Consider the following 14,354-nt stretch of genomic DNA (forward strand, 5'->3'; position numbering starts at 1 on the left):
TGAGATGAGGGACTGTAAGGCAGGAGTCTGACCTCTACCTAGGACGCCTTGCAGGCGTGTCTCCTTGGGGACTGAACAGCACTTTGTGTGTGTGTATTGGGGGGTACTGGGGCTTGAACTCAGGGCCTTCACCTTGAGCCACTCCACAGCGGTGCATGTGTGTGTGTGTGTGTGTGTGTGTGTGTGTGTGTGTGTGTTAGGTTTTTTTCGAGATAGGGTCTTGTAAGCTATTTGCCCAGCTGGCTTTGAACCACGATCCTCCTGATCTCTGCCTCCTGAGTAGCTAGGATTACAGGCGTGTAATCCTAGCTCGAACAGCACTTTTACAGTACTTGCCACTGGGCAGGGAACCAGTCCTGAAGAGTGATTCCCACCCTTTCCCATCCATTTCCCGGGGTCTGCACAGTGCCACCCCTCTGAGTCTGCACATCTTGTTCTAGACCTCGCTATTGAAAGACCTGCTCCATGACACCGCAGCGGCCTCCCGTGAGGACCAGTTTGAGTTGCAGACTCTCAGGCCCCAGCTCACAATCAGAGCCAATTTTAACAAGATCCAAACTTGTTCGGGTGCCTACTGCACCCACACAAGAGTGAGGAGATCCAGAGGAGACAACCATGTGACTGTGTGTGTGGACAACACTTTCTTCCAGAGCGCAAAGCCTGGCCAGAGTACAGGCTCCATATCGAGTCGTTAGACTTGTGCTGGTGCGTGCCTAGCATTGGAGAGGCCGGGTTTATCCTCAGCATGCAGGAAAAATTGTTAGGCTGATATGGATGGGTGGAGGTAGACTTACAGCATTTGTGACCATGTGAACCTTAGTTGGAGCCCAGCTGTGAGCCACATATGAAAAAGCCTCTGAGAGTAAAGGGGCAGCTGCCATAGTGCCCACTGCCATCTCAGGTCAGGCCTGGAGTCACATCAGGAGAAAGACGACTCCCAGAGGCCCAACAGTGGAGAGGCTGTCAGTGGAGACCACCAGCAGCAGATGACAAGGGGAAAGGCGGAGCAGGAGCGCAGACCCCCGCCCCTGTGGCACTAGTGAGAGGACTGAGTCCAGCTGACACCAGAGCACCTGGAGGACTCCTGAGGAGGACCCACGGCTCTCAGAAGCTGAGTGCTGTCCTCCACCTTCTGCAAGGCTGGCCAGAAGCACGTACTCCAGCAAGCACTAGAGTCACTGGGAAATTCTCTTGCTGTGGACACTCCTCCCTGATGGCTCTCCATAAACGAAATGGACCAGAGCTGTCCTAACCCTGCTGTGGGATAGTTATGGCTGAGTGGCGTCATTTCACCACTGGGCTGTGTGTCATGCACACACTGACTAGCAGATGGAGGACTGCCATTTCTTGGGAAGCTGAGGTCACATTGCTCCCTGGTCCAGAGCATGACAGGATGCTGAACTGCAATGGTCCAGGGCACAAGGAAGACTCCAGCTCCTTCAGAGACAGAAAGGCCTCCTTCCACATGCTTGGCTGGCTTCACGCATTTATCTTCCAACCGTATGGCTGGTTACTGTCCCCATTGTCCAGATGAAGAGCTGACATATAGACATGAGCTGGGTCTATGAGCAGTCCCAGTGATTCCGTGCTCTGAAGTGCGTGGCTCTATGGTCCGGCACTGGTGCATACACAATGGCCAAGTCTGCCTCCATGCCTGCTGTTATGCTCTGCTGGCAGTTATTAGACACCTGTGATGCTGTGCACTGTGCTAGGTGCTTCCCTTGTCTCATTTATGTTCCAAAAGCCACGTGACAATGTGGCATTATCACTATATCCACCTTATAGCTGTGGGCCCAGAGAAGTTAAGTGACTTGCTTCAGGTCACCCACCTTAATCCAGGCAAACTCTGGAGTTCTCACTTTTAGCCACCATAAAAACACCATAATTGTCAGGCGCTGGAGGCTCACACCTATAATCCCAGCTACTCAGGAGGCAGAGAGCAGGAGGATCACAGTTTGAAGTCAGCCCAAGGCAAATAGTTAGAGAGACCTTATCTTGAAAATACCTAACACACACACACACAAAAACCAGGGTTGGCAGAGTGGCTCAAGTGGTAGAGTGCACCGTAGCAAGTGTGAAGCCCTGAGTTCAAACCCCAGTACCACAAAATAAAAATATAAAAAAATATAGTCAAAAATACAGGAAGAAAAGAAAAAATGATAGATAAAAATTTAAATAACAAAAAAACAAGACTAAAAAATTAAAAATGTCTTGGTGGGGCCCACCCTATAATCCCAGCACTAAGGCAGGAGGCTCTTGAGTTTGAGGTCAGCCTGGCAACACTGCGAGACCCAGTTTCAAAGAAAAGAAAAACAAACATAAATAAACAAATGGACAAATGAAAATGAGGGCTGGGGGTGCAGCTCAGTGGTTGAGCACACGTTGCTATACTCAACTTCCTGAGTTCAATTCCCAGCCCCAGGATAAATAAAACAAAGAACAGCAACAGCAACAACAGCAGCGTGGAGGGGAAGAGGAGGTGCATCTGAATTGAGGCAGAGGTATGACTGTTAAAAAGACCCGAATTAGACGTGTCGAATATAAAAGTCTATGTAGTCATCATTTGATGCCTTCCTTTTCCCTGGCTCTGTGCTTGGAGCTGGTGTACAAACACAGGATAGGCTCCTTTCCTCCTGAAGCTCAAGAAGAAAGGCTGCCAACAAAGAAAGGGAATGCCATGCTGTTAGTGCTTCTGAGGAATGTCTTCACTGGGAGCAGAGGGCTAGTGGGGGCAGAGGGGAAGCATAGAGAGTATTAATGGAGCTGGGCATTGTGGTGCATGCCTTTAAGCCCAGCACTAGGGAGGCAGAGGCAGAGAATACTAACGAACGGCAATGCACTACTAAAACACAACTGACTCCCACAATGCATCTCATTAAAGCATCCCACCCTAAGATGAAGGTAAGCCTTCCTTAGTGAGGCCCCTGTGTCTCTGTCTCTACAATTAGAATCTGGAGTTTGAATGGGGAGCTGTCATATTGAAAATGACAATGACCAAATCCCCATTTTGAACAGTGTGCTAAGGCATTCTACAGCTTTTCAAGACACTTTTTTATGCTTGATTTTTTATTTTATTAAAAATTAAAATTTTCATTATAAAATGATGACTCCCACCCCCGCCTCCACCCTCTGTAGCCACCATTCTGCTTCTGAGTTGATTGTTCTAGCTTTCACATGTAAGGGACATCCTGCAGTACTTGACTTTCTGTGGCTGGCTTCTGTGCCTGGAATGGAATGTTCTCCAGTTCCATCCATTTTGTCACAAATGACAGAATTTCCTTCTTTTAAGGCTCAGTAGTTTTCCACTGTGTGTGTACACTATGTCGTCTTAGCCATTCATCTGTGGGTGGGCACTTAGCCTGCTTCTTTAACTTGGGTATTATGCATAGTGGTGCAACGAGCATGGGAGTGCAGACATCTATCGTCTATCTATCTATCTATCGTCTATCTATATCTATCTATCGTCTATCTATATCTATCTATCGTCTATCTATATCTATCTATCTATCATCTATCTATATCTATCATCTATCTATATCTATCTATCATCTATCTATATCTATCTATCGTCTATCTAGCTAGCTATCATCTATCTGTCTATCATTTTTCTATATCTATCTATCATCTAGCTAGCTAGCTCTTATTTTTGAGACAAGTTCTCACTATGTATCCTAGGCTGGCTTGAACTCATGATCCTCCTGCCTCAGCCTCCCAAGTGCTGGGATTACAGGCGTGTGATACCACATCTGGCTTGTACAGACATCTCTTCTCTAGATTGATGTCAGATTTTTTAAGTAAAGATCCAAAAGTGGGATCGCTGGGTGTGGTTCTGATTTTCTGAGGACCTTCTGAACTGCTTTCCATAAGGATTGTAGTAATTTACCTTCCCACCCACAATGTACAAGACTCCCTTTTCTCCACATTCTTGACAAACAGATGCAGATGATGTCTCATTGTGGTTTTTATTTACATTTCCCTAATGCCTAGCAATTTTGAGCATTTTTCACATACCTGTTGGTCATTGTCTTCTTTTGGGAAGTGTCTCTTCAAGTCCCTTGCCTAATTTTTAACCGAGTTGTTTTCTTGCTATCGAGCTGTTTGAGTCCATTTACTGAAAACATTTTCTAAATCTGTAGGTTGTTTCTTCACACTGTCATTTCCATTTTGCTTTTGTTACCTCCACTTTGGGAGACAAATCCAAAAAAAAAAAAAATTGCCTAAACCAATGTTGCTGTGTTCTCCCGTTTTTTCCAGCAGCTTCAGAGTTCCTGGCTTCACATGGTGTCTTTGCTTCATTTCGAGCTGGCTTTGCCCATTTCTCTCCTGGGAATGTTTTTCCAACATCACTTAGGAAAGAGACTCTGCTTCTCCCATTGTGTTCTTGGCACATTTGTCAAAAACCAACTGATCTGTACACACACGGCTCGTTTCTGGGCAGTCTTCTGGTCCACTGGCCAATGCTTCAATTTCCACGCCATTATCCTGCTGGTTTAATTACTGTAGCTTTGGAGTACAGTTTGAAAGCAGGGAATGTGATGCCTCCAGCTTTGTACATTTTGCTATAATTGGTTTCAATGTTCAGTTTTCTTTTTACAGTTCCATATGAATTTCAGAGTCATGTTTTCTATTTCTATGAAACATGACATTGGAGTTGTGATAGAGATTGCATTCTCGTACATTATTTCCTCTGATTCTCGAACAGACCGAACATCAGGCTTGGAGCACAAGGAGACCTGTCCAAGTTCAAAACTCTCTTAAGTGTGAGAGGAGGGCAGACACTTGTCTTCTAGCTGTAAGCCAGGCAGCCAGGCTGGGTCCACTCCCCAGGCGTAGAGATGGAAGCTCTGAAGCTACAGCGCAAAAGGGGACCAGGTGGGGTCCTGCAGGCACCACAGCACGTCACAGCAAGCATCCTTTGCAGCATGCTTTCTGTGTCCTTGCATTGCGTGCCCATGGAGCACAGCCGGAGGTGTGCACTTAGGTAGGCAGCTCCTGAGTTCACCAAGAACAGCGCTCGTCAGACATCCAGATCCCCAGGGCCTTTCTGGGCTGCCTGAACAGTGAGAGGGGTCGGGACTCCTGATTGCCCAGGGCCCAGGGCACCAGCAGTGGCCAGCTGAGGGCAATGGTGATTTCAAATGCCCAACTCCCTGTGGATTTGGTCGCAAAGGACCTGTATTGAACTCTGTGGCTTTGCCTTCTTCCCCAGGTGGCCTGGGAAGGCAGCAAGTGGAAGCAAAGCAGCAGAGGGTCTGAGCCTCTTCCTGAGTATGGGGAGAGAATCAGACCTAAGGCTTCCTGAAGCCACAAGCCTTAGCCCTGACTCTGACACCACGGGAAGGTCATCAGCTTCTGTGGGCACTTGGGGTTAAAAAGTCTACTTTATTCTTTGTCTCAAGCGACATTGCTTTATCAGAATTTGCTAAATCACTGCTTTGCGTTCTGGAAAGGAGAGCAGTGCTGGGTTTGCAGCTCGTGTACTGCCTGTGCAGTGTGTCTGATGCTTCTGTTCTTTGGAGGGTCTGTCTGTGACACCAGTCACCTGTGCGAAGGCTTGGCTGCTCCCACCCGTGAGACTTGATAGGGAAGAGCCCCGGACGACAGCAGCCCTAGCCCTCGCAATGGCCTGTGTTAGCTTTCTGTCACTGTAACAAGATACCCAAGATGATCAACTTAAAAGCAGGAAGAGTTTATTCTGGCTCACACTTGGGGAGGTTTTCATGGTCACTGAGACCCAATGTTTTGGGGCTGTGGTGGATCAACGCTGCTCACCTCATGGCAGCTGGCGCGCGGTGGGGACAGGATGGCAGGAAAGGAGAAGGGGCATGGTCCCAATTTTCCCCACTTGGCCCTACCCTTGAAGGTTCCATCACCTCATAATAGCACCACAGGCTGGCACCAAACCTTTGGGGGACACTTCCAAACCACTGCACCTCCTTTATGGTCTGCCATGGGCGGATATGCTGAAAAGGGTCTAGCTGTAGGCTTTTGCTTGCCCTATTTAAACTAGCTGAATCTACAAAGTCACAGTGACTGCTCTGACTCCGTCCTGTTATTACATCACTTCCAGGCTGGGTGGGAGTCTCCTGCCCTAAGTCAGGATCATTACCTGTCCTGATGCCCCTCTGTCAACTGCCACACCTTGGAGGCCCTGGCCTGTCCTTTCCAACACTGTTTTTCACTCTTCAGAGCAATGAAGCTAAGGCCACCCTACATTTGACACTGAATGGGGGTCAAGTATTGCCATGTGCATGGCAGGCGGAAGAGAGCTTCAGGCGACAGCAAGGCTGGCCCCCAGTTCCATTCAGGTTTTGTTGGGAAGGCTTCCATGACACCCCATGGGGCATGACAGGCCTGCCCGTGCCTTAGCCAGTAATTGTTGCCTGTTTCTGTGGGGGGAAAGCACCAGGTGCTCCAATTATGATGTTAGCAGTGGTGGGGGGCCTGGCTCCCCTGTGTGCAGCACAGCCGGCCTGGAGGGCAAGCAAGTATGCAGAGCTCTCGCCAGGCCCCTCTCCGCAGCCAAACAAGCACCATTAATCTTGTAACCTGAGTGGCAGTGTGTCTGCCTGTCCAAGCAAGAGCTATTGAGTCAACAGGAAGTGTGTCTACCTCTGGCCTCTACACCTTTCCTTTACTAGGAAAGCCAAGGGAGAACAGCCCAAATGCCAGACCACAGTCAGAAGACAGAAGAAAACAGAAGCGAGCAAGGCATGATGGAATGGGTGCAGGAATCAGGAGAGGCCATGCTGAGAGTGAGCTCCCAGTTGCAGGAGAGGACAGAGGCCTTGGCAAGGTGAGGGTGATACCACTGTGCCCCTGGTTAGAGATGCTCAGTGGACAAAGGTCCACAGCTATCAGGCAATGTGTGTGATCGCACTGGCTGACGACAGGGCTGCTGTTTTCTGAGCACCAACTAAATGTATGTGGTGATGACAACCTCTAGAATCCAACAAAGCAGATAAAGAAGAGACACCACAGTGTAGAAAAATGCCATGGGTTAGTCTCAAGGAGGAGGTAGATTTGAACCCAGGCCTGACTCCAAAGCCAGACTTTCCTCCTAAATTACCCCACACACACTTTTCACCAGGAAGGATCAGCATGGCTTGTGAGGTCAAGTGTAAAGAAAGCCCTTCTGGGTCATTGCCCTCTCCCCCCACGCCCCAGGAATGCCTCAAAGTGGGAGGGTCAGGGAGAGGCCGAGCTGGGGGTATTGGGGTGTGTGCGTGCCTGTGTGCCCCAGGAAGAGAAACCAAACAGGCCGATAAGATCACTGTTTCTAGAGCAAAGCACCAATTAAACACAAGGCAGATGTGAGCAAATAAAGCTGTGGCGTCCAGAGAGAAAATCAATACTAGATTACACGTCCTACCCCAATCATATACCAATTAATACAGGGCGGGTGGGGCTGGGGCGGATAAGTCCCGTGGCCAGAACACAGGGCTCGCTTGCCCGCCTCCTCCAGCAGACCCACAGTGTGGGACTCGTGCCCAAGCCCTCCCAGCAGGGATTGGGGTCCCTGATTCTGAAGGACCCATGTCCCAGGTCTCGGGGGAGCCCATGCTCTCGTGTGAGGCAGGGATGAAAATGGCTCCCCCATTCACATGGGGAGCTGGAAGTGCAGAAAGAAGGCAAGCAGGTGGAGGACACCTGGGGAGATGGTACCAGGATACCAGCCTGCAGACAGACTGCTCGGTAGTTTGGCCCAGAAAAAACCCAGGGCTTGCCCTTGGCAAGTGACAGAAACTCAGGCAAAAATGGGGGAACCAGAAAACAAATTTTTGCTCCCAAGAAGTGACATGGAAGCTCTGGGGTGTCCATCTCTACTTTATTTAAGTCAGAAAATACATCCAAACAACTAATGAGGCATTGTCAAGAGGGGTGATAAAAGACAAGTGCCAAGGGTTTGTGGCCCAGGCCAGGGTGACGGTGACGGTGACGGTGACAGTGGGGGTGTTTTTGCCCGGAACAATCCGTGGAGAGGCTTCAGGCCCATCATGGGGGAGACTGGGACTAGGCAGCATGACACCGCTGCCTGCCAACAGATAGTTTACCAAGTTTGGCGAAGCGCTGCTCCAGGGGACGTGGCCTTGGTATTGTCAAATGTGCTGATGGTCCCTGAAGGGAAAGCTGGCTATAGGCTAGGTTTGGCCACAGGGCAGTCACAGACCTTAAAGTCCTGCCCTTGTGGGGTCAGGACACACCTGCCACTCCCTGAGTGAGTGCTCCTTCCCACAAAAATTCCAACACCCAACCCCAGAGGAAAGGAGACCCGGAGCTGCTCAAGAATGGAACAGAAGTGGAAGGAAGGTGGCAAATTGGTGATGAAAGGGGCTCTGCTTTGGCTGTCCCTACAGGAAGGCACCCTGGCCAGGGCTCCTCTGTACCCTGAATACTCCCTGACTCAGGAACCCCAGAGCAAGGGGCACTTTCTGAGTGGCAGTTCCAGGGCAGAGGACTGTTGCATGCCAAAGAAAAACAAAATTTGCTAGCCGAATATTTTTTAGACATTTTGCAAGATGCACGGCCTCACTGACAATTTTTAATGTACTAACTGCCTGGTCCAGTGAGCTGATTAATTGGTGCTGGAGAGATCAATAAAAAACAGAAAATTAAAACAATTTTAAAGTGATTAAGTAGTTTAACACCTGTCTCCCGTCACGTCAGCGCAGGAAGAAAAATAAAGCAGGTGTCGAAGGGGCCTCCTGAAGCAAGAGAAAGCGGCGCCTGCCTGGAGCGATGACAAATCACAGCTGCTGGATCAATGTGAGCATGGCCCTGCCCGGCCGCTCTGAGCAGCAGGCACGGGATGGGTCGGCGGGCCAGGCACTTCCTGGCCACTCCCGCAGGGGAGGGGGTGCTTGTCCTCTCCGGCAGGCAGGAGCTCAGGAAGCCTGAGGACGTCTCTGTCTGAACCTGCGTGGAATCAGGATGGAAGGCCCCAGCTAGCCTGTCTCCATTTCAGTCACTCTGAGCTGTGTTGGCAACACATGGAGGGGTTCAAACACTCAATGTGCGTTTCCAGGCCATGAGGATCAAGGAAGAAAAATAAACTGTCACTAGGACTGTCAGACTCTCCTTTCTGGAAGCTTCAGGCGTGCCAGCCTTCCTACCAAGACACAGAACACCCCCCCACCTCCCAAACCTTTACCTCCTGTCTGGTGGCTTCAGTAGGTGGTGAGGGCCTGCCGGATGATGCCCAAATGCTCTGTAACATCTTTGTGCCAACCTTATCCCTTGCCTTCCACCGCAGCTAGAATGGGAGCTGCCAAGAAAGTTGCTCCTTTTCCACAGTTTGATACATTTGACTCAACTCACAGGAAGTGAATTCACAAGAAACTCCAGCTTCTCCACCAAAGTCCTCCTACCAAGATTGGAATGGACCTGAGCAGGGAAATTCAGGAGGGAAAGAATCAACAAAGTACAAGCGAGGCCCCAAGTGAAACAAGGCAGAAGTTTCCTGTTTGACCTTGAAAGTGGACTTGAGCCAGGTGTGGTGGTGCACAACTATAATCCCAGCACTCCTAGCACTCAGAAGGTTGAGGTAGAAGGATCACAAGTTCAAGGCAACATGAGTGACATAGTGAGTGCAAGGCCAGCCTGAATTACATAGAGGCCCTGACAAAAAAAAAAAAAAAGACTAGAATTTTGCCCATTTAGAACGCAAAACACCTTGCTTCCCGGGGCTGGAGCCTTAGGCCCAGGCCTCAGTAGTCCCTGGAAGAGAAGCTGGCCTCCTCACCCAGCCTCCTGCACCTGGGGGCAGAATTAGCCATACTGCTGAGAACCACTATGTTAATACTCACCTTCTCTCCAGTTTCCTAGTCACCTTCAGGGTCCCCTGACACTTTCACCCCTAGACCAGGATAAGAAAGGAAGCCCAAAAACTAGAGAAGCCTGTAGCAGGTTGGAAACAAGGCCCTCAGCTGCACTTACTATGACCCGCTTCTGAAGCCCTTGTCCTGTCACTGACAGTCACAGAGGACCAGTGGAGGTGAAATCCCCTCTGGGCTGAGAATTTTGGTTCTGTTCTCAGTGGCTGGGTTGCTCTCTATAAAACAATGCTGTGTGCAGCCAGCTCTTAATGAAAAGGTATCAAACTTTATGGCAAATTTTATGCCAATGAAAAGTTCACAAAAATTTGCATTGTGACTGTTTTAAGAACAGTCCACATAACATGCAGTCTGTTGGCATTTCCTGCCCAAGAAGCAGCTTTTGGTGATTTGGCCAGGAAGGCTGCTAAAAGGTTCAGTAGTCCAACTTCTCTGGTTGACCTCAAATGTCTGCCCCAGGGTCCACCTCCCCCTAGGAGAGGCTGACCTGGGCTGCCCATGGACCTGCAGAGGCCCCTCAGAGGCATCCAATAATACAGTCAGGCAGGGGAGTCCAACCTGGAAACCTCACCACTCTCAGAAGCGAACAGTTCTTGTGTCGGAGGCGCCTGGCTGCTCCCTGGAGAGTAATCCCCACGCTGACGGAGATAAAGTTTCCTTGGACCCAAGTTCCAAACTCGGCTGTTTTGTTTCTGTTAAAACGCAATTGTTTTTCTCTGGAGTGTGTGATGACTGCTCGGCGTCAGGAAGATGTATGAAAACCTCCACTTCAATTCAGCATCCCTTTTCTCCCAGACAAACACAGTCGGATTTTAATAAATCAAAGAGCCACACTGTTTAATAAAAATTTATTGACTTACAAGTGATTATTTATCAAAAGACCATTAATAGCAGGTACTGAAATGATGTGTTACTGGGTGGTGCTGGGAGACTAATAGGAAATCAATGCAGCTGGCCGGCCAGAATGCATATGAGAAGCCCACCCCCCAACAGCGAGCGAAATTTCACCAGCAAAATACACCAGACGCTATCCATGGTGCAATGAAAAGTTCCCCCTTTTTATTTATCGTTTACAAATGAAATGATCAATACTTTTAATCTAGAGCAAAATTTATTAACTTTCCCATCGGAGGGAGACATATTGACTGGGAAGAGGGGGTGTGAGTGCAATGCAAGATGGATGGCTGGATGGTCGTCTCTTAACCCGTCCGAGTCAGTGTGCATGAGCCGCCCTTCTAGTCCGGACATCCCAGACCACACAGGACGGCACGCCTGGAGAAATCGAGTCTGGCCACCCAAGACACACAGCAGGCAAGAGAGCTGCACACAGAGGCATTTCTCATGCGTTGGGGGACAAAAGGAAGCACTGTCCCAAACACTGAGAGTCTGTCAGTTCCAGGAAGGATACAGCAGGGCTCACAGCCTGATTCCCACAGGACATGGGCATCTGTGGCCACAACTAGTTCTGCCACAAAGGTCTGAAACATGATGGTGCCCGTAGTCCTTTGCCACCGTCCCTCACACTCAAGTCTTTATTCATCTCTGTCATGGGTGGGAGGAGGGTATGCTCCAGGAAAGAATCACGTTCCAAGGTCAGTTCTCAATGTCACGAGGTCATCCAGAACTGCTCTGCTGGGCTGAGAGACTTCTATTGACCTTCCTTTCAGAACTTGACTGACCTTCTTAGAAAGTTTTCTCTAACTAGCTGGAAAAGGTACATGTTTGAGTGAAGAGTATCTGAGATCCACAACCTAAGTAACCCATTCCAGGAGGAGTGTAGGGCTGGCTCACAACCACCTACACTACCTGGGGACTCCTCCTCACAGGGGTACCCCTGCAGCAGAGTCAAAGGGAGCAAGTGGCCTCAAGCGAATTCTAATTCAGAACACAGAAGACTTTAAGATCTCAAAACCAAAGTCTGAATGATGGGCTACAGAAATTTCAAGATGGAAAGCCTTAAAGGTCACCTAAGTCCCTGGTTTCAAATCAGGAAACAGTGCAGAGAAATACAGACAAGCCAGCAAAGAAGATCTGGAAGCAGGACTACAGCTGGCCAGTGCTGTTCCACCCATCAGGTGGAAATCTGACAGCGAGCACTTTGTACCTTTACGCTGCCTACACTGTGTGTCCTGAGGAAGTCAGCATGGGATGACATCAATCCCAAACCAAGTATTCTGATTTATGGACACAACTGGGGCCTGCAGGATCCTCAATTAAAAAGGACAGACAGTAGAGTGAGTGCCTGTACCAAGCACTGAGTAAGGATGGGTATGATGCATAGCCCTTCTCTCCACTGTTCTCTATGTAGCACATGGGTGTGTGGGGTATGAGACAAGTGAAAGTAAAATTTAAAAATCTGTATACACATCAGGAAATAAAAGCAGTAATTCCTGAGAAGTTTTAAAAGAGTTTCTTTAAAGGGAATTTGACCCTCAAGACCAATTTTTAAAGATCATTCCAGTTGGCAATGAAACATTATAAACTGCTTTTTATTCCTGAATATCCCTAAAACAGTTCACAAGAGGCCATTCTTACAGTCATTAAGTTTTTATTTGAGAGAAAAGCTTTCCACTGGGTAGCAATGAGGCAGGTGAAGAGGAAATGGGAGGCTATTTGGGGAGGTGACAGGAATGTGGTGGGGGGTGACACCACAGAGTCAAACAGGACAGGGTTTTTCAACATGACAGCGGCATCAGTTTGTAGCCTTAAGGAGCCTGGCTTCACTTCCAGCACACTCCAAAATCTCAGGCAATTTTGGAGATGAGACACTTACCATGGCTGGTGCGAAGTCCTGAAAGGTGTGATGTGCCATGATGTTGGGAGGGACAGACAACTAGATGAATGGTGGGTCGAGGCAAACCTCTCTCTGGAGGAAATGGAAGTCAGTGGGCCTCAGAAGCAAGAACTGACAAGGGCGACTGGCTCTGGATCTGCCTTTGCAGTATGTATATGGAACCTGAGGTGAACCAACACCCACACCAGCCCACCTCACTCATTGGCCCTTCCCAAGGCCTCTGCTCCTCCAACCCCTTATACCGACTGCCTGCTTCCACTGTCCTCACATCCACACTGCCCTCAACAGGACTCATCCTCTCCCCTACCTCCAACAGTCAGTATGCTGCAACACACCTCCAAGCCCATGTCACCCATCTGTGGAGAAACTCATTGTCTACACTGGCAACTCTACAAGAACTGGGCAAACATTTGGTATGAATAGTTCATCCTCACTGTAGACACTGGGAGACCCTCAAGTCCCAGGGTTATATTTAAGGACAAGAATTGTAACCCAGAGGAAGCTCCTCAGGGTTGTATCTGGGGGCAGAGAGTGAAGGGAAAGTCCCTCAGTTTATTCACCATCCAGTTTTATTTACTAACAAAATATGTCCAAAGCCCTGTAGCAGCTCTGAACTCAGACCTTGTCCTGCTGTTTCATGAACCTGTACCCGTGACACTGCACGTTACATTTACTTCACTCACAGTAGCACTTGAGTCCCCACAACAAACCTGTGAGGTAGATGTCACCACCCTTCCTGCCCCTGCTGACCCATACCACAGATGAGGAAGACGAGGCACACATTAAACAAAGAGAAAGTCACATGGATAATTCAGGCTCAACCTGGAGTTTGAACAAAATAACTCATAGTTCTCAGAGTGACTCGCCAGGGGGTACTGGCCTCTTCCCATCCCCTCTGTGATGCCCCGTACTCAGAAGTACAAGAAACTTAAAATTTCATTTGGCTGAACACCACTGCAGATGAACTTTCATCAGGTCTGCAGGGCTCTGAGGCTGGGCTGATGTTTGGCTGAGAAAAGCCAGGCTGCCTGGGCAGTGCCTCTCCTCAGGAGTAGTGGGCCTTCCCACAAGTCCAGGCACAAAAGCGTCTACCACAGACTAACCCTCAACATCCCACTAGGGGCAAGGCCAATCCTCCTGACTGCTTAGTCCACGCAACATGACGAGCACAGGTGGAGAGCTGACTTTAATGGCACTCCTCCAATGGGCTTATTGTAAAAGGAACAAGAAGGCATCTTGTCCTGGGTGGAGCATCCAGCAGTTTCGGCAGGTCGTGCTGCCCAAGCCCAGGGATCCCTATGAGGCTCTGAAGAAGTGGGAGTCCTGGGATCCAGAGCAGCCCGGGGCTGAGAGTCTGGAAGGATACAGCAGTGGGGGTGTGGCAGCAGCAGCAGCAGCAGCAGCAACTCCATCTGGCTCACTGCTGGGATTTGGAGGCAGAAGCTCCAGCCAGCAAGAAACCTGAACTCAGGAACGGCTCCTGTCCTCATGGTTCCCGACAATCATCTTACTGTATAGCTTTTGCTGCTCCTCCTTGAATGTGTCCTTCACCTTCTCCCTCTTTAGTCCACCATCCCTGAAGACAGAAAGGTCGATGTCACAGTAGAGAAAGCTCCCTGGCCAGCTCCCACCACAGTGGATGTGGCTCAAAACCCAGCAAAGGCTGGCAGGAAAAACAGGTACTCCCCAGCCACCTCATCAGGAGGACTCCTGGGACTCCACCCTCA

The 14,354-nt window shown here is 49.4% G+C and overlaps 1 protein-coding gene across 2 annotated transcripts in view; it reads right to left on the minus strand.

Moving 5' to 3' along the window:
- Positions 1–10,865: 10,865 nt before the first annotated feature.
- The window catches only part of Gpat4 (glycerol-3-phosphate acyltransferase 4), a 41,875-nt gene continuing 38,386 nt past the window's right edge, over positions 10,866–14,354 (minus strand). For both annotated transcript variants that reach the window (XM_020180032.2, XM_020180031.2), the window contains one exon: positions 10,866–14,203. In XM_020180032.2, the coding sequence (XP_020035621.1) occupies positions 14,095–14,203 (109 nt within the window). In that variant the 3' untranslated portion in view covers positions 10,866–14,094. The remainder of the gene's footprint in view (positions 14,204–14,354) is intronic.

Source organism: Castor canadensis, chromosome 14, assembly GCF_047511655.1.
Source record: "Castor canadensis chromosome 14, mCasCan1.hap1v2, whole genome shotgun sequence".
Taxonomy (NCBI): Eukaryota; Metazoa; Chordata; class Mammalia; order Rodentia; family Castoridae; genus Castor; species Castor canadensis.